The 18,647-nt window shown below is 43.6% G+C and overlaps 1 protein-coding gene and 1 pseudogene across 1 annotated transcript in view; both read right to left on the bottom strand.

Annotated features, from left to right (window-relative positions):
• Positions 1 to 629: 629 nt before the first annotated feature.
• LOC132468552 (uncharacterized) lies at positions 630 to 4,247 on the bottom strand (annotated as a pseudogene).
• A 1,559-nt stretch (positions 4,248 to 5,806) lies between these two features.
• The window catches only part of LOC132468551 (inactive N-acetylated-alpha-linked acidic dipeptidase-like protein 2), a 139,818-nt gene continuing 126,977 nt past the window's right edge, over positions 5,807 to 18,647 (bottom strand). The window contains exons 4-7 of the mRNA XM_060066280.1: positions 11,819 to 12,001; positions 11,021 to 11,192; positions 9,628 to 9,789; positions 5,807 to 5,831 (exon numbers count right to left, since the gene is read on the bottom strand). Of these exons, the coding sequence (XP_059922263.1) occupies positions 5,807 to 5,831; positions 9,628 to 9,789; positions 11,021 to 11,192; positions 11,819 to 11,996 (537 nt within the window). The 5' untranslated portion in view covers positions 11,997 to 12,001. The remainder of the gene's footprint in view (positions 5,832 to 9,627; positions 9,790 to 11,020; positions 11,193 to 11,818; positions 12,002 to 18,647) is intronic.

The following is an 18,647-nucleotide window of genomic DNA, read 5'->3' as shown; positions in this document are numbered from 1 at the left end:
TTTCAATCAGTGATGCCGAATCCAAATAAAACAATTTAGATTGATTAATAAGAAGATTAATCAGGCGATTAATTAGAGATTGTTTAATTTGTTGTGTTAAACACGGTTATTAATTACAATTAAGAGAGAGTATGGCCAGATGAATCCAGATGGTGTCAGCAATGCAGAATCAACCCTGCCTCAGCGCCAGGGCCTGAAGTTAACTTTTACAGTGACCAACCGTTGTGGGACTCAAACAATTCACCAGCAAGCCCAGCTTCAGCTTCCAGAAATGCAAAAAACAACAACAATGAAAGACACCAGAAAAGCACAAACACAGTTGTTGTTGTTGAGGAGATATAGCATCCAGTTAACCAAATAAAAATGGTTTTCAGTTAAACGTGAATGTCAGTATTTTGAATATAATGTTAACGAATACTAATGTTAGTCCGGAAATAAGACATTTTATAACTGTGGTTGTAGTTGCCTTTGTTCGCTGTGTACAAACATCTACTGATGCCTCTGGACACATCATCAGTGATGTGCCTGGGATCATCAGACGTTTCGGGTCTTTCAATATAATACGCCCTCCTCTAGGGGACCCAGCCGGGGCTGATCAGACCCCAGCCTGTGTCCAGATGGCTAGCTAGCTACCATGACTCCATGGCTCTCCTCTTTTGAGCCACAGCCATCTTGAGGCCCTCTCTGCCGCATCGGTTTCCAGGTAGGCCGGACTTGTCCACGGATTTCAACCAGCCATCCAACTCAGTGCAGGTCGACTGGATAGATGTTGTATCTCTCAGAGAGCTGTCAAAAACCTTGCCCAAGCTCTTGACTTGCTCCTCTGAGATGGTTTGGATGGCTGTGCCTGTGATGTTAAATCGGAACTTGTCTACCACCTTCCCTTTCCTCAGCACCATAAACCTTGATTTGGCTGTTTTTCCCATCCGGGCCCAGTCCATCTCCTTTTCGAGTCCCTTCAGAATCCACCGGCAGCCTGGGACCAATTCTGTCATGACTGTGAGGTCATCCATGAAGGCCCTGATGGGGGGTTGCCGTTGACCGGATTTCGATAGGAGCCCTCTGCACTCTGGCTCAGCAGACTTGGTGTGCATGTTTATGGCTAGGGAGAATAGTGTCACAGAGATAGTGCACCCTGTGATGATACCGATCACCACCTTGTGCCAACGTGAGGTTATTGCTCCCGAAGAGACCCTCATCCTGAAATTGGTGTAGTAATCAGCAATGAGGTCTCTACTAGGGCTGCAACTAACGATTATTTCAATAATCGATTAATCGTTTTTTCGATTAGTCGATGAATCGGATAAAAAAAAGAAACATTTGTAATTGCCGCATCTATATTCAAAAACTGAACACTACTTCGAATTGACAGGGCAGACTGAAGTGTAAAAACACCAGGTTGTTGCTCCAACGTCCCGGAACTATTAAAAGTAATATTAAATGAAAAAAATATTAAAAAAACATAACTGGGATAACACAAAAAAACATACAATGTGTGATATACATTTACATCTATACAGTATACAAGGGATGTCCATGGTTAACCGGTTATCCGATAAGATCTTTAACCGGTAAATACTAACGGTTAAAAATCATCTTAATTTCTCTCAGATGACAGGAGATCGTTAATCTTTATTGATATTGATACCATTTTCGAGACTCCTTAACGATCCAAGTCTTTATTGATACCACTATTGATACTTTTCTATTATTTTGTTGAAATAGAACTTGTATTATTGCTTTAATTGCTGATAAGATGATCATAGCTCAAAAATAGGACGTTATACAGGTCATAATTCCATCTTTACTATCTATTTTCTATCTATATACAATTTTTTTTTTTTTTTGTGTTGCATTTGAACACATCAATCATATTACTGACCCGAATTGAACACATCACCTTTGACACTGTTTGCTACTTTTTTTTAAGCTACCTAGCTCTATATTCTGCCGATTTTAACATGGATTTAAAAACTGGATTACTATTTTTAACTGACGGGACTTTCTACACCGTCCGGCTGTGTGATTACTACCGCTGCTTTGAATGACTGTTGATGCACGCGGTGCCAACTCCGAGCCCGTCTGCACACCGTCTGCAGCAGCAGCAGCTGACAGAGTTTTTGGTTGGACTAGACGGATACTGTGTTAAAGGAGTATTTTTAACCCAAAGACAGTGAAGGTAAAACACTTTAATATAGGCCTACAGTCCATTGTTAAGATATGAACAAAATACAAGCTGTGGTCGTATTTTGCTAAATACGACCACAGCTTGTATGGTCGCTGTGGACATGCATGAACCATGAACCAACCTGTCGGCGGCTGACTGTAAACAGTGCCGCGCCTAAGAGTGACGTATTATTCGCGTGACTCAACGAATCTATGACCAAATTCGTTGCCAACGCTTTTAGTAATTGATTATTTTTTATCGATTTTATCGATTCGTTGTTGCAGCCCTAGTCTCTACACTTGCTGGGGACATGATGTTTTGTCAAAGTGAGATGAACCAACTTGTGTGGAATGGAGCCAAATGCATTTGCCAGGTCAAGCCACAGCATTGACAGGTTGCCCTTGGTCTCTCTTGCCTCCATTTACATTTACATTTACATTTAGGGCATTTAGCAGACGCTTTTATCCAAAGCGACTTACAATAAGTACATTTGTCATAAGAAGTGCATCAATATATCGCTGTCGGTACAGAAAGGATTGTTCATAGAACCAAGTGCAAGTACCACGATCGCTAGGTGAATCAATTCCCTGTGTTACAGCCATGATAGCAGCTACTGCAGTTGCTACACAGTTAAGTACTACAATACAATACAATACAATACAATACAATACAATACAATACAATACAGTGTACAATGGTGGTCCGAAGTGGGAAGGTGGCTATGCAGAGTCGAGGTGGACTCTGAACAGGTGAGTCTTGAGTCTTTTTCGGAAGATAGCGAGCGACTCTGCGGTCCTGAGGGCGGCAGGGAGCTCGTTCCACCACTGAGGTCCCAAAACCGAGAAAAGTTGAGACTTAGCTGAACGGCCTTTATTAGCTCTTAGCGATGGCGGTTCCAGACGTCCAGCTGAGGTAGTTGAGCGGAGGGATCGAGCTGGGGTGTGTGGCTTTAGCAATGCTTGGAGGTAGGCAGGGGCAGTTCCATCGACTGCCTTGTATGCCAGTACCATCGTCTTAAATTAGATGCAAGCTACTACAGGGAGCCAGTTGAGGCTCCGGAAGAGGGGGGTCACATGGGAGAACTTCGGTAGGTTGAACACGAGGCGCGCTGCCGCATTCTGGATGCGCTGCAAAGGTGTAATCGCAGAGGCAGGAAGTCCAGCCAGGAGTGAGTTGCAGTAGTCGAGGCGGGCCCTTATCAGAGGCGGGCCCTTATCCGCTGTGTCACCACACCGTTGTGTTCCAGACAGCCTGGAATTCCCGAAACGCCGCCCTTCTGGACAGATGTGTCGATGTAGGTGTTCAAGGTAGGTACACAGCCGTTTGGAAAAAGTGCTGAGGAAGATCTTTCCCTCGACACAAAGTAGGGAGATGATGCGGAACTGGTCTAGTTGGGTGGAGTTTTCCTCCTTCGGGATCCACACCCCTTCAGCTACTCTCCATTGATGTGGGATCCTCCCTCTTCTCCAGAAGACTCGCAGGATTTTCCACAGATGCAGCAGGAGTTTGGGACAGTTCTTATACACTTTGTATGAAGTGCTACTCGGTCCTGGAGCGGAGCTTGCCCTAGCTTTGCGGACGACCTCCCTGACTTCCTTTAGCTGCAGCTCTGACATGTCAAACTGCACCTCAGGTTCAGGGGGGTCTATGAGGATGTTACATTCTCCCAGCTCCTGCTCTCTTGCGGAGTCACTGTACGTCTGCCTCAGAAGTTGGTCTATCTCTTCCTGTGAGGAGGCAAGTTTACCACTGTGCTTCGGCCCCAACAAATCCTTGGTGAACTTGAAGGGGTTGAAGATAAAGGCAGCGCGCTTTTCCCCCTGTCTCACGGCGCCGCCTCCGATGCCACACAGCCCGGCGGAGAATCCCTGATCATTTTCCGTAGGATGCACATTAGCTAGGCCAGGCCAATGCGATCCTCGTCTACGGCCTCCTTGAATTGGAACTACAGTGCCTTCATCTCCTGCCTGATGTTATGGATCCTCACAGCTCTTTGGTTCTTTGAGTAAGTTGTTCCAGAGCATTTCTTTACCTCCTCACCGAATCGCTCAGCTGCAATACTGACAATGATTGTTGTCATAGCTTGTAGCTTCCTGTCAGCCCCACCCTTTACCGTTGCCTCCAGAACTTGGTCAACATCATCATCGAACTGCATCCACAGTGAGGTCATGCTAGCTGCTGGCCATTTGATCTGCCTCCTGTCAGATTTGATGTTGAGGGATTAGCTTCCAACACTTGGAGGTTCCGGGCACTATGGGGTGACTCCGGGCCTGGTCCCTCCTGGGTCTCACCAGGTTTAAAACCTGTGCGTTGTGTTCTGCTCCCAATGGGCACTTCATCCTCGCTCGGTAGATCTTTAGGCAGTGGATGTTCTTGCAGATTTTACCACATGTACACTGCTTGCTCATAGTCGTTTGTCCATTGCTTAGGTCTGTTGCCGTTGTGTCCGTCCGACTGGGGTGCTCATCCTCCCCCCCTCTCGGGCACCCCTGGGGGTATTTTTCCAAAAGGTTCAATACATTCTGCATATGTCAGTTTAGCTTAGCTTTCTCTTTAAATAACTCCACTGTAGATGCGGTGTGCAGATGGAACAACGTTTTGCTTCAGCCTCGGTGTCTGCGGCCATAACATTCAGAATAGTTGATAAATGGCAATATTGTTTTTTTTGACAGTTAGGAAGATATAAGATAATCAACAGATATCCGCGATTTGTAATAAAGCGATCTAAAGCGAGGATGGAGGGGTCATCAAGGACTGTCCCGGAGGTCTGTGCTCCTCTCAAAACTGCCTAGCTGTATGCTGGCTCTGACTGGTTACTCCCACAGAGGGTGAGAAACAAGGGCGGTCAGAGTTTTGAGCTACAGGGGCGGCTTATGGTTGCCCTCTTGGAACTAGGAGGTAAACTTTTAAAGTGATGAAATGAATGAAAAGAATGACAACTTTCTCTGAAGAGTCTCCCCCCAATCAGAAGAGTGACCGCCTTCACAGTTAGTTTGAGGATCCATGGGGAGGATTAACAAGAGACTTGGCGCTGAGGGGGTAGATTCACATGGAAACAATCTTAAAGAAAGGCAAGGAAGAAGAAAAGAGAGAAGGAAAGAAAAAAGAAAAAATGAAGAGGGAGAAAAAATGAACAACAAACAAACAAGCTATATAAAGATGGAAAAGAAGGGAAGAGGAAATCCGAGTTTCTTCCAGCCTTGCCCATGGCACCCCACGCATGTGGCTTGTACATTATTTTCTTCTTCATGCCCTCTCTGGCGCAAGGCATTTCCCTCGCCCTAACCTTCCTGATTTGTTCCCCTGTTTTCCCTCAATCCCTCGAAACACGTTTCCTGGTTCCACCCCCCCCTCCCCCGTGCCGGTTCTCACTCCCCACCTCACTTTCATTACCATGCATTGCAAGAGCAAAGCAACGACAATAAAAATGTCCCTCTCCAGGATTTCTATGACTGTGAGTGCTGTGATGTTTATAACATTACCATAATTCACATGTTACGGCTCGAGAACCTGCCTGTCAGTTCAACCTTTGGCATGATGTGGATATTTATCCATCCGGCGGCATTATGGAATACCAAACACACTGTTACGGATACGCACGTCGGGGCGCCACGGTGTTATTCTGACAAGGGCTATGTTTCACACGTTCACATGCCACAGCGGACTGCAAACACAAACGCACACAACACACACTGGAGGGAATGAAAACCAAATGCAAATCCAAACATACATCCAAACAAACAGACACACATGCACACAGTTCATTATGCATTTCCGCCCCCCTGCCCCCCCACCCCGGCACAGAAGGCAGATTGCAGCCACAGCATTTCTGTTGAATACGCAAAACCATATTCCCAAAGCAATATTCGCCTCTATTTTATTCAAAAGCAATCAATCATCACGGTTAGAGGGAAAATAAATGCATTATGCTTCACTCACAATGCCACGTACGTGTTTTGTTACGATGAATTCTTTGCGACCGAGACACATTTTGACTTTGGGCTCCGCAGCCGACGTGCTGTCGACTCCCCGGAGACCAAGACCAGGAGGGAGAAACCGAGAGAGAGAGAGGCAGGGTGAGGAGAGAGAGAGAGAGGCAGGGTGAGGAGAGAGAGAGAGAGAGGCAGGGTGAGGAGAGAGAGAGAGAGAGAGGCAGGGTGAGGTGAGAGAGGAAGATCAGAGAGAGAGAGAGAGAGAGAGAGAGAGAGAGAGAGAGAGAGAGACGAGGGACGGATAGAGAGAGAGAGAGAGAGAGAGAGAGAGAGAGACAGAGAGAGTTGAGGGACAGATAGAGAGAGAGAGAGAGAGAGAGAGAGAGAGAGAGAGAGAGAGAGAGAGAGAGAGAGAGAGAGAGACAGAGGGAGAGAGAGAGAGAGACGAGAGACACAGAGAGAGACACACAGAGAGAGAGAATCAGAAAGAGAGGGACAGAGAGAGAGAGAGAGAGAGAGAGAGAGAGAGAGAGAGAGAGAGATGGATGGAAAAGGAGAGGGAGGACAACCAATGTAACCTCGAGCCTTGTGGTATCACACAGGCTTGTTTTCGTCGGTGAGGTAAGCGCTCGTGTGATTGGTTAATAAGTCAGAGTGCTACTTGGCCACCTGGCAGCGGGCAGGCTGACTAGCTTACACAGCACTGTGGAAACTATATCCGTCCCCGTATGTCTCCACAACGAAACCCGATTCACCCTTTTACTAGATTATCATTATAACATTGTAATAAAAACTGGATGTACACATGCCTTGGTTCTAGCTGTGTGGAAGGTACGCATTTGCTGTTTTCATTCGCTGTATCATGAGTCAGTCGTTTCAAGCCACTACAAATGCATGCCTGGTAAATGTGGTCCTCACAGTATACAGGCAGATGGCAATGCTGGGACTAAAACATTTATGAAATACAGGCAATAGGATTTCACGCTCACTGACACTGGAGAAACCGAGGAAAGTCTCTTGAGTCCCAACAGAATGCTAGCATATATCAAAGTAACACCAATGCTGAAGAATTCAGAAAGGAAAAAGGATCATGGCTCTGCATTGACTCCAGGAAATACGAAGATAACAGAGGGCTATACAAACCATGTCGGGCACCACCCCACGGGGTGACATCATGTTGCGACAATCGAAGACAATATGGGGTCACTGAAGCAGAGGGCTTAATGACCCGTGTAATGATAAACCATATGGAATCTGGGGCCAGTTTGCTCAACTTACTGTAAGGCTACCATGTGTTTGTATTGCTGGTGCAATGCCCGTGCAAAAACATGCCTGTTCAGAACATTCCGATAGCCTGACTTGCGGTTACTGCCGCTGGCGAGTTCTCTGGAAACGCTCATCCAAACACTCGGGTGTTTCCTTGGGTTGTGTGAAGTCGTTCAGGTGAACATTAATGTGGACATAAATACATACATTAAGACATATAGAGACTCCTTCAATTAAAGTCAGATACCTGTTGACCACTGACCGAGCGTTGAGGTTGTTCCTTATGGGACAATTGTGAATCGATTGTTAAGAAGAGGAGTTCCTCGGTCCGTTCTATAATGTGTTGGTTGTAGCTAACATTTAAAACAGATAGCTGGAAACAAGACAAGAAAAAGGGGTATCTAATTTAGCAGAAAACCTATCATGTATCTGGTCATGTGCTGAGGTTTGCAAAGGAAAACAGTGATGCACAAAGGCATTTTCAAGGTTCAGACGGTGTACGTATACTGCCAGCAGTGAGATTGAAATCATCTCTGCCATGAGTTCACTTGGTTCACTCGTTAGCGCAGTGTATATAAGAGTGGTTTGTAATGGAGCCACTTCAATTTATTGATCATGTTCCAGTCCATACTGGGCTGACATTGAATGTTATTAATCATTAACATATTGTTTAGACACCACCAATTGCCAATATTTACTGGGAGGAAAGGCAAAAACCTGATCACATACTTTTGACCTTCTAAATGGATCACATGATTTTCCAATACCAATAAAAGGTCTGAAAAAAACTTAATTTTTTTTAAATCAATTTGTGGAGTTACTGTGCTGAGTAAGTCTGAGTTACTCAGACTTTCGTATAAACTATCGTGGACCAGGCCAGGGCAGGAGCGTGGGGGGATACATAGTCTTTCAGGGATTTGAACTTAATCCAATTACTCATGGAAGAGGTCTGTTTATTTCTTTCACACCCCTACCCTGCTTTGAAGTGCAAATGACAAATAATAGAAAGGATTAGTATGCATTACAGTTCTAGAAACATATAAGGGAGCAGAGAAAAAGAAAAACTGGATATAACGTCTCACTGAGATATCTATAAATATATATATATTTTATACACACACACACACACACACACACACACACACACACAAACACACACACAAATACATGCATATCCCAATAGACAACTCTAACAATATGTTCATCCCGAGTTTTCAATCTAGGCTGTTTGTGACGTCTCTATTGGATATTGTTTTTCCAGTATCTATTGGACATTTTTTGTGAAGTCTCAATTGGACATTTTTGGTCACGGTTATATTGGACATTGTCAATTCTCTATTGGACATTATTTGTCCAGTATCTATTGAACATTGTTTGTCAAGTCTCTATTGGATATTGTTTTTCCAGTATCTATTGGACATTTTTTGTGAAGTCTCAATTGGACATTTTTGGTCACGGTTATATTGGACATTGTCAATTCTCTATTGGACATTATTTGTCCAGTATCTATTGAACATTGTTTGTCAAGTCTCTATTGGATATTATTGGTCCAGTATCTACTGGACATTTTTTGTCAAGTACTTATTGGACATTTTCCACTCCTGAGAAGTGGTTTATCGATGGGCAAACCTTATTCCAGAAACTCAAGTGGTAAATCCATTAACAAACACAATAATAAATACATGCACATGTGCAGATGTACAATATTAAAAAAAAGCACATGCTCAGTATTATTTAGAGCTTAATTGGCTATTGGGTAGATGTGGTTCCATCAAATATATATTTAATATATAGCAGCACACACTTAAATGGAAGAAACCATGGCAACAGCACATCATGAATATGCACATCAGTATGCGCAGCACAAGGCAAAAGAGTGGGAGTTTGTGAAGATGAATTGAGTTGTATACTGGTTGTGCTAATCTCAGATTATTCCAGCATTCAATTGTTTTATATTCGCTTCTTTTTTCAGCTGCTATTTCTGTGCTTCCTGGTTTAATTTCCTGGAGATGTTTATCAACAGTCAAAACAGTCTCTGTAAATCCTACGCGCAATTCCTGTGTACGTATCCAAAACAACGTTTCTTCACCATTACACAGATTACTCCCCAGCAGGGGGCAATTGTAAGCTTGAAAGGAGTTTGGATTGGGGTTGCTGAACCCCAGGAAATCCCAGCCCTGTAAAGACGTGTTATTTCCAAAGATTACAGGATTTTTTGAATGGCGGTTTTGCATTTCAAGTGTTCAAGGAGAGGAAGCCTACCTCTGCAGGGTCTTAATCTTGTCAGCTGTGATCCCTTTAAGGAGATCCTCCAGCAGGTCTTTGCTATCCTCAGGGAGGGCCAATGGACCACTCTCCGGGGAACGAGTGAAACGGCCAATCAGGAGCCCCGTGACAAAGAAACACGCCCCGGCCAGCAGGTACCTTTAAGGAAAACCACAATGAGAGTTCAGCGATGAAAAACCCAAGTCCAGTTCGTGTTGACTTGCTCAGTGTGAAACCAGATCAGTGTGAACGGTCAGCCAAACTTATTTCACTAGCGTCTCAATACTTTATTTCCTAAATATCAAGTCATTCACATGACTTGTATGATTATAATTAAAAACTGTGAGAAAAGGGAAATAGATGTATCAGGTATTACACTTACCGGTAATTATAATCAATCGAATATAATAAGTATTGCAACAGGTTGGTAGCTTTCCTGATCACTACTATAGTGATCAGGATCATCTATTATTTCCCATAGGAAATAATAGAAGCATATGCTGATATAAGCTTTGAAATACTTCAATACCTCTTCTCTTCCCTTTCTGAGGCCTTACTAAAGGATGAGCAAAGATCCACATCACGGAATCTTTCCATCATCTTTTACCGCCATGAAGGAAAGCCAAAACATACATTCCACCTACTGTACTTCTAGGTATTCTACTTCCTGCTTCCTGCCATTTGCATCATGTTTTCAATTAAAGCAACAGGCTGACATTTTGCTTTAATAAATAGCACTTACTAAAATCACAATCATAACATAGATAACATGCTCAGGGATGTTGAACACGTGTCAACTGAGTGTGCCTGAAAATCACCAAATATCATTCAAAGTAAAAATTATTATTTAAGAAAATAAAATAGGTATATGCAAGATAATTGAAGCTGGATTTTAACTACATTCCTTTCATAACTGTCCTTTCAAATATCCAAAGTCTTTGACAAGCACAATGGTTACTTGGCAAAAATGTTTGCCTTTCAGTTGAAATTAAAATACATGTCAGCTTTGTAGAGAAGGATGACATTCAGAACCCCATGAATATGGTATTCACTTGCTTCGCACAAAAAACGTTGACATAAACCTGTCCCAATTTCACCAGATTCAATTTCCCCTCCCATGTACGATGCACGAGCGCTGATTGAAGCGTTGTGATTCTGGAGACGCTTGAAGAGTCGTCAAGGGCAATCTCTCACAATCAGGTTTAGGGTATTTCCCAGCGCAATCACAGAGGAGAGCGCTGATAAGACCCCAGAGGGGAAGCAGCACACACAGCACTCGACCACGTCTCCCTGCTAGGTTCAACCGGTGCTTATGCCGCGGCGGTCGTCAATAAGGTGAGCAGATGTAATGGCGTATGACTATCACATACTGGGCTGACCGAAGGGTTACCTGGCCAGGGTGCAGTGCAGCCTCCGTTGGCCCTTGTGTCCGGGGCAGCGGGTGAAGTGGGAGATGTAATCGGGGTCCTCTTGGAGCCGCTCGAAACGTCCGTGAGGGGAGACGGACACGGAGGGCTGGATGGGCTCCATGAGGTCAGGGTCCGGGCTGGCGTTAGTGCAACCTGAAGACGATTTGGTTACATGAACAAATAACATAGCAATCAATGTAAATGTCAAAATGTCATGTCAATTCTGACATGGAGAAGGTCACTGCTCGATGACAAAAACCCTCAGGACGCGATGCTTCATTACATTGTGTGCATTGACTAGGAAGGCATGACACACAGAAGTACATGTTCACCTCCGAGGGTTGGGGTGGGCTGCTAACACGATAGGAAAGGCTTTTAGCGGGGAGTGCGGCGGGATAAGGAAATACAGAGCAACATAGATCGAGACTGAAACATGAAAACATTGTAATTCTTAATACCGGTGGTTCAATTGAGGGCCTGATTATAACCTACAAATAACTCTAAAAATGGAATTGCTAAAAGCCCAAAACAAAATCAATCAAAACAATGTTTTCCCCAGGTTCTAATTTCCCTTCAGTCCGTCGCTTGGGTGACAATCTCACTTGATATTTGTTCTTGTCAAAAAAATATGAAATCTAATTCCTAATAAATTTTCCCCATTGGCGCTATAATCCAACACGGCTCCATACAGGCAGGACACTGTGACGCTTTGGCACAGTGGCGTGTGTTTCAGCATCGGTGCATGCCGTGCTCTGGAGTAAAACAGGTGACGGCTGTACCTGTCCTCTGGTGTTCAGCGTGCTGCAACTGCATGCGGACCAGGCCTGGTTCAGGTTCCTGGAGGTCCCCCTCTTTATCCAGGCTCCAATCCAGACCCCCCAGGCCCTCGGAGCACTGCAGGACCTCCCCCCCAAGCGGGCGGCCCTGCCCGTCGTCCACCTTCCGGTACGCCATCATGTTGCCTGGAAAGGGCGGCAAACACACAGCGAGTGGTCCGTCACGACGGGGCCAGAGCACAAATGTAGTGGCAGAGGCCCAATCCCATTTCTACCCCTTACCCCTTCCCCTTACCCCGGCCTAAGGGGTAGAAATGGGATTGGGCCTAAATTAGGGGTTAGGGAACCTTTGATGTTGGCAGAGCCATACAAATTCCAATTGATATTGTCAATGAAATTGTTCTGAAGGGAGGCAAAGAAGGGCTTACATTACATTTACGCTTGCGGATTAATTTATGACAAATTATACACGATTTTTTTTGCTGGAAAGAATTACAGGCATTTCATATTACAAGCATTTCATAATAAATGACCAATCAGGGACCGTCTTTTCTGATTGCTTGGGTGAATCCGTCTTAACTGTCAATCCTTATCCCTGTATATCCCATCCGTGCATTCAGTGGAGAAACATATTACAGGAGGCAGCCAAGGGAGGCATATTTTCAAAATCTTGCTCTCTTCTGCGTGCTCTCAACTCCCAAATCTTACCCCAGCAGCAGAAATGTTAACAGTGGTAATTTGGTTTACCTGCTCCCCAAGAGTGATCATTATGAATCTCCTCAGTGTTTCAATATGTTTCCATTATTTCCTCAGTTTCAGCCGATGGGTGCCCTCTGATTCAAGTTTGGTCTGCTTGTTCAAACTCCAATGGAAAAAGGCTCAACGATATCTCGTGAAAAACATGTACTCTTTAATCATGATCACCCCACATCAAACCGTACGGACTGAAAGCCGGCAGTGTGCGTTGAAAGGCTGCAAGCTGCTTCAACTCAATGGACCCCACCATTCATATCCCCCCGCATGCATATGATAATAAGCCTATGGAGCGCTGGGAGGGGCCACATGCAACACTTTCATGTTAGTGAGTCGAGACGATGAAGGCCTAATTGTGTATATGTTAGCATGTACACATGTATGCATCTATTAATGCGAGTGTGTGTATGTCTGTGTGATCCTACCCAATAGGGATGTTTGCCCATGATGTACCCATGAGTGAGCAACAACCTTTTTTATTTGTGTTTGTGCATGCGTGCATGTTCATGTGTGTGGATATGTGCGTGTGAGTCAGTGTGTGTCTGTGTTTGCGTGCATATACACACATGTCTGAGGGTAGGGCTCAGCACATTTTTAAAGACAGACCCGATGTCTTTTGATGTCATCAAATTTAACTGTCCCTTTTAACATTCTCAATCATCAGAGAGAGAGAGAGAGAGAGAGAGAGAGAGAGACATACAAACACAGAAGGACATATCTACTCTCAGCAACCAGCCTGGTGTTATTCTAACCTTTCCGAACTATTTCTTTCTACCAAATTGACAAACAATTGCCATGCATCTAGCTCTGCCTTGATTTTTAATTCCCTGCCATATGGTTATTTGTCCACGGCATTGTATTGATAGACTCATCAGTGCAGAATTGGGCTCACTGCTGGCTCTCAATGTTATAAGGAGTAGAATTGTGGATATTCTATGGTGGAGGATGGTGATGCAAAAGCCGAGATTGAGTACAAAATTGACAACTACAACAACGTCTTCACTGCTGTCTCAACCCCTTTATCAACTCAACCAATTAGCATCCCTTTCAATTGTATTTCCCTGAGCCAAACCACACAACAAAATGGCAATCCAGGTCTTTGCAACCAATTATTGTCCGCCGGGACAACCTCAACACACACACCCATGGAAACATATGTGTCTACATGCATGTGCATAAATTGCCTTTCTCTTTGTCTATCTCTGTTGTCTTTGTCAGCTGTGGCGATTTTCCAGATGGCTCATCCCCCCTGGGAATGATGGGATTGACTGTCAATAAACTGTTGGTAGCAAACTTAACTGATTGTGTTCCCTGGAGAGGGAAGATATAGAGAGACGAAGAGAGTCAGAGACAGGTGGATGGAGGGAGAGAAGAGAGAGAGAGAAGCGATTACATAATGTGACCAAGTCCTGAGAATATCTTATTGTTTGAGTCTTTAATGGTGTTCGGATGTATATGTGGTGCATTTACATACAGCTTTTTTATTAGATCAGTTTATTAACTGCATTTTATTGTATTCTACATTATCTTATATTCGATTACGGTTTCTAGACTTCAAAGGCCATTACATTGAATTTAGAGAGAGGGACAGAGATAAAAAGAGAGGGAGGGAGGGGAAAGTAATAGAGAGAGAGCAGATGAGATTGTATGTTATGAATGGATTGTGAGAATTCTCTTGAAATGGTGGTATAGAAAGAGTGTGTGCATGGTTTTTGTGTGTGTGTGTGTGTGTGTGTGTGTGTGTGTGTGTGTGTGTGTGTGTGTGTGTGTGTGTGTGTGTGTGTGTGTGTGTGTGTGTGTGTGTGTGTGTGTGTGTGTGTGTGCGTGTGTGTCTGTGAGAGCGAGCGTGAGCTAAAGGGCTGAGGAAGAATCGAGAAAGAAAGAGAGGCCAAGATGGGAAGAGTGAAAGCATAGCGTCGTGAAGAGTGGAGGAGATGCATTAAAAAATGGATTTAGAAATAGACCAGCGAGTAAGCCAGTGCTGGAAAAAGGGAGAAAGCGGGTGAAAAACAAGATATCGAAATGGCAGAGTAGAGTAGGGAAACAGGGAGGTGAGGGGAAGAGGCCTGGGACTTTACTCACATCAATCTTCAATGCTCCAGCACACTTCCATTACTTCCAGCTTCAATGCAGATGAAGGATCTTTGCGTGAAAATGGAACAAAAGTTCATTTAGTCCTGACCTTGCGTTATAGCCGTGCAAACCTCACTGGTATGCACATGCACGTGCACACACACGCACTCACACGCATACACACACACATACCTGAAAACATGCACAGTCACACACTTTCTTAAAGCTTTACTTTTATTAAGTGTTTCTGCTTTTTAATTAATAATCGAAATGCGTTAAAATAATACTTAAAACCATTATAACTGTATGGATAACGCGTAGGTAAGAGTAAAACATATGCAGAAGGCAAAAGCCTGTGGCATGATTACAATTCTTTTGTTCCTATGTCATCCTTCATTCTTTCAGGTATAGAATCTTTTTTATTCTTCCTAATAAACTCTCATCCATATTTTTGTCTGACTCTGCATCTTTCACGCAAACCACCCCATTGCTTTCTAAGAGTTGAAGAGTACTGCACAAATAAAATCTGAATACGAAACATAAGCAATATACAGTATAAACACAGCAGCAATACACATGCCTGCACGCAGAAAAACATTCAGGCGCGCAAACACATTTCTCCATATTTTGGATTGGCAAACATAAGGAGGCTATCCTTATGTAGAAAACTAGTGTATTCCTGCACATTGTACAGATTAAAACATCTGAAGGAGGCTAAGCTAGGCTGCCGTGCTTCATAGTGAGAATTAAGTTGTATTTAATTAGGTCTGCTTATTAAAAATAAATCAATTAAGGGTTACATGGAAATATTTCTTAAAAGATTGTTTCCTGCCCTTTGCATAAGAAATCTTGTCTGAAGTCTAAAAAGATAAATTTTCTGTTATAATGATGTTATTATAATTATGTTACTGTTTTGTACTGTATTGTATGATTTTATGAGTAGGCCGATGTTGCAGCTGCGTCCAAACTGGCTTTAATCTACCTTATCCAGGCGTTCCATTGTTGTTGTTTTTATCCACGTTCAGTTCAGTCAATTTTGCATAGCATACTTTGGGCTTGAATATGGGTTATGCCTAGCCTGCGCTAACGTTGGGCATCACGTTGAGCGCAGGCTGTAAACAAACCAAACACCGTGGGTGAAGATGTCCGTCAACGAGAGCTGACTTTATCGTCATTGATTCCAGCCACTCTCTCTGTCCGCTGACTGGACGCAGAAAATGTAGACGGCGAAAACCCACTAACATACCGCAGACCCAGACTGAAGGGAAATTCAAATTGAGCGGAAGTACTTACGCGGGAGGAGCCAGGCAAGGTTATGCCTACATTAACTGTAGGTTTATGCAAATGACATGCTTTGCTTTTCCACAAATGTCAATATATATATATATATATATATATATATATATATATATATATATATATATATATATCACCATTACTACAAACTACATTTCTGAAGAATAATGTAAAATATTCAGTTGATAAAGGCCTGCCCCTAAGGTCATGAATAACATGGGCACATTGAATTACACATATTTAATTAACAGTTAATTTGACACTTTTCCCAACCGGCTTCAAAGATATTTTGCCATTCACATTCAATTAAAAACGATCAAATGTAATCATTTGAGACAGTTGGACTTACGATTACCCGATCAAACTACAATTTTCTGCAATTTAATGAAAAGAAACCCCAAAAGATTTGAATTGAGTGGTATTTCACGAACACGCCTCTAGCTGCCTCTTTGCTCCACAGATCAGGCCTCATCTCTAATTAGATGTTTTTGACGAAGATGCTTGACCGAAGCCATGTCACACAACTCTCTTAATAAATCATGTCCAAGTGAGTGCAGAGAGTAAGAGAGAAGATGAGAACGAGAGTGAGAGGAAGAGATGAGCTGCCCGGATGAGTGGGTCCCTGAATCTTTAAAGGCTGTATCCTTCTGCCAGTTCTTGCCCAAAGAGAGAGAATGATGGATGAAATAAATGACAAATATCACGTTGGTTTACATGGGAGCCGTCATGCACAGCTATTTTCTAATAGTAGAGAAAATACTGCTTCATGAGCGTGTTTGTGAGGAAATCAACTCCGGTTCAGCGGAAAAATCACAGCGATGTTGGACCATTGAACGCATTTTTCAAATCAGACCAGTGGAGAACGCAAATCCTGAATGTAAATCTCTCCAAATCCTGATGATCCGAAACGTCAACTGTCCATCTTTTCTTTGATTATTCCACTGTTTGTCGCAGACCACACCTCTAAGCGTGGCGGTTCCTCTTAACAATGTGCTCCCACATCCAAGGAATGTATCTTATTATTTTCCTCCACCAGTCAGGCTTTTAATTTAGCAGCAAAGTTGATCGAAAAGCTGTTCAGACAGAGGCCGAATAAAGTTTGTAAGCTGAGGATGCAAGCCATACCCCTCTCCCACTGCCTCCAAAGGCCCGGTCCCACTCATACAGCAGCCTGATCAAAGCTGAGATCTTCAACTTGGTGATGCACACTGCAGTAAAGGGCTCAGCACATAAGGAGAGCTGCCAGCTCTGCCAATGCCTTTGCAGTCGAGTACCGAATCCCCGACCTCGCATTGTCGCTACCCTCGTTCGATTGTCCACCTTTACACTGCTCTCAAAGTTAAAATAATGTAAACTTAACGTCACAAAGCGCTTCTATTAGGATCACAGATTTGTTTGACGTGCTAAAGCTGACAGTGGTTTCCTTCATTTCTAAACCGTCATGCAGGTTTCCACGGGAGTTAAAAGAGTTGAACTCCCGTCTGGCCTGCTTTATTCCAAACGCCAAAGGGAGTGTCCAGCGCTTTGCTGGATGCTTGTCATGTGTTGAACGCTCCAGGTCCCGATCAGATGGAGTGCGCTTTACATCTGAATGCCATGCTCACCGCAGTCCCTTTTCTTGGTGAAGCCTACATAAGAAAAACAGCTTGCTGCTTCGGTGACTAGGCAACCGCCGACATAACTGTTCTTGGCTTAACTTCTACGTTAGGCTAGGTTAGATGTTTCATGCACTTTAACATTTATCCAAACGTATGCATAAAGAATGAACAGGTAGAGGGCGCTTTTGCTAGTTTCTCCTAAACAAAGAACGCAAGGCGGCTAGAGCTGAAAAGTGCGTGGCGCTCTGCGGCACAAAAGCAGCAAAGAAAAAGACTGTTCACTCTCATTGAAAACAAATACAAAGAGCCACCCCCAGCTGCTGAAAGGCGCTCTGTCTGAGCAGGACCTTACACTGCACGTATCAGTGTGCCTGCTTCAGTGGTTCTTTCTTATGTCACTGTAGAATCGGCTTTTTACCTGACTTATGGGCTCCTTACCTTATTAAATTGGCCCTTGTCACACAAGAAGTGAAACATATCTAAATCAATCTTCATGCATTAAAAGGATGGGAATAACTGTCATTAATATGCGTATCACAATGAGAATGCACCTTAAGAGTCAGAATTCTCCAAATCCATAACCTTACTTCATTATAATTCCCCTTAAAGTGAACAGAACTAGTCCACTTCCCTACCACAACTTGGAAATAAGAATAAGTTTACAATAAAGTATTGTGGTAACTCACTCTGTATTATTAGGATTGTCATAATCAATGTACCACGACACTACACTTCCTTCCTGCCAGACTGCTACGATATGGTGATCTTCAGATGTCGATCTGCCACAATATCTGGAGAGGACAGATGTTGGGAGGAGGTAGACCATTGGTTTCACCCAAACCAACACACACACACACATACACACACACACAGACACCTGAGTGCCACATGGGGACTCATCTAGCTTGTCTTTGTTCTCTTAACACTGTTGTTGTCAGATGTCTAGCGCCTCGTCTGCATATTTATGTTTTGACTGACAGAGACTTATGCTGACAGCTTCTAGTTACCAACCTGCCTTCTGGCACATGCATACACTTCAGGTTCAGGTTTCCAAACCGTGTGTCACATACGCTAGACACCAAGCCTGTTTGCCATGCATGCTAGAAAAGACA

The sequence above is a fragment of the Gadus macrocephalus genome, chromosome 12, assembly GCF_031168955.1.
Source record: "Gadus macrocephalus chromosome 12, ASM3116895v1".
Classification (NCBI taxonomy): Eukaryota; Metazoa; Chordata; class Actinopteri; order Gadiformes; family Gadidae; genus Gadus; species Gadus macrocephalus.
Note: the sequence above shows the minus strand (reverse complement) of the source record. Positions and strands in the feature narration are given on the sequence as shown.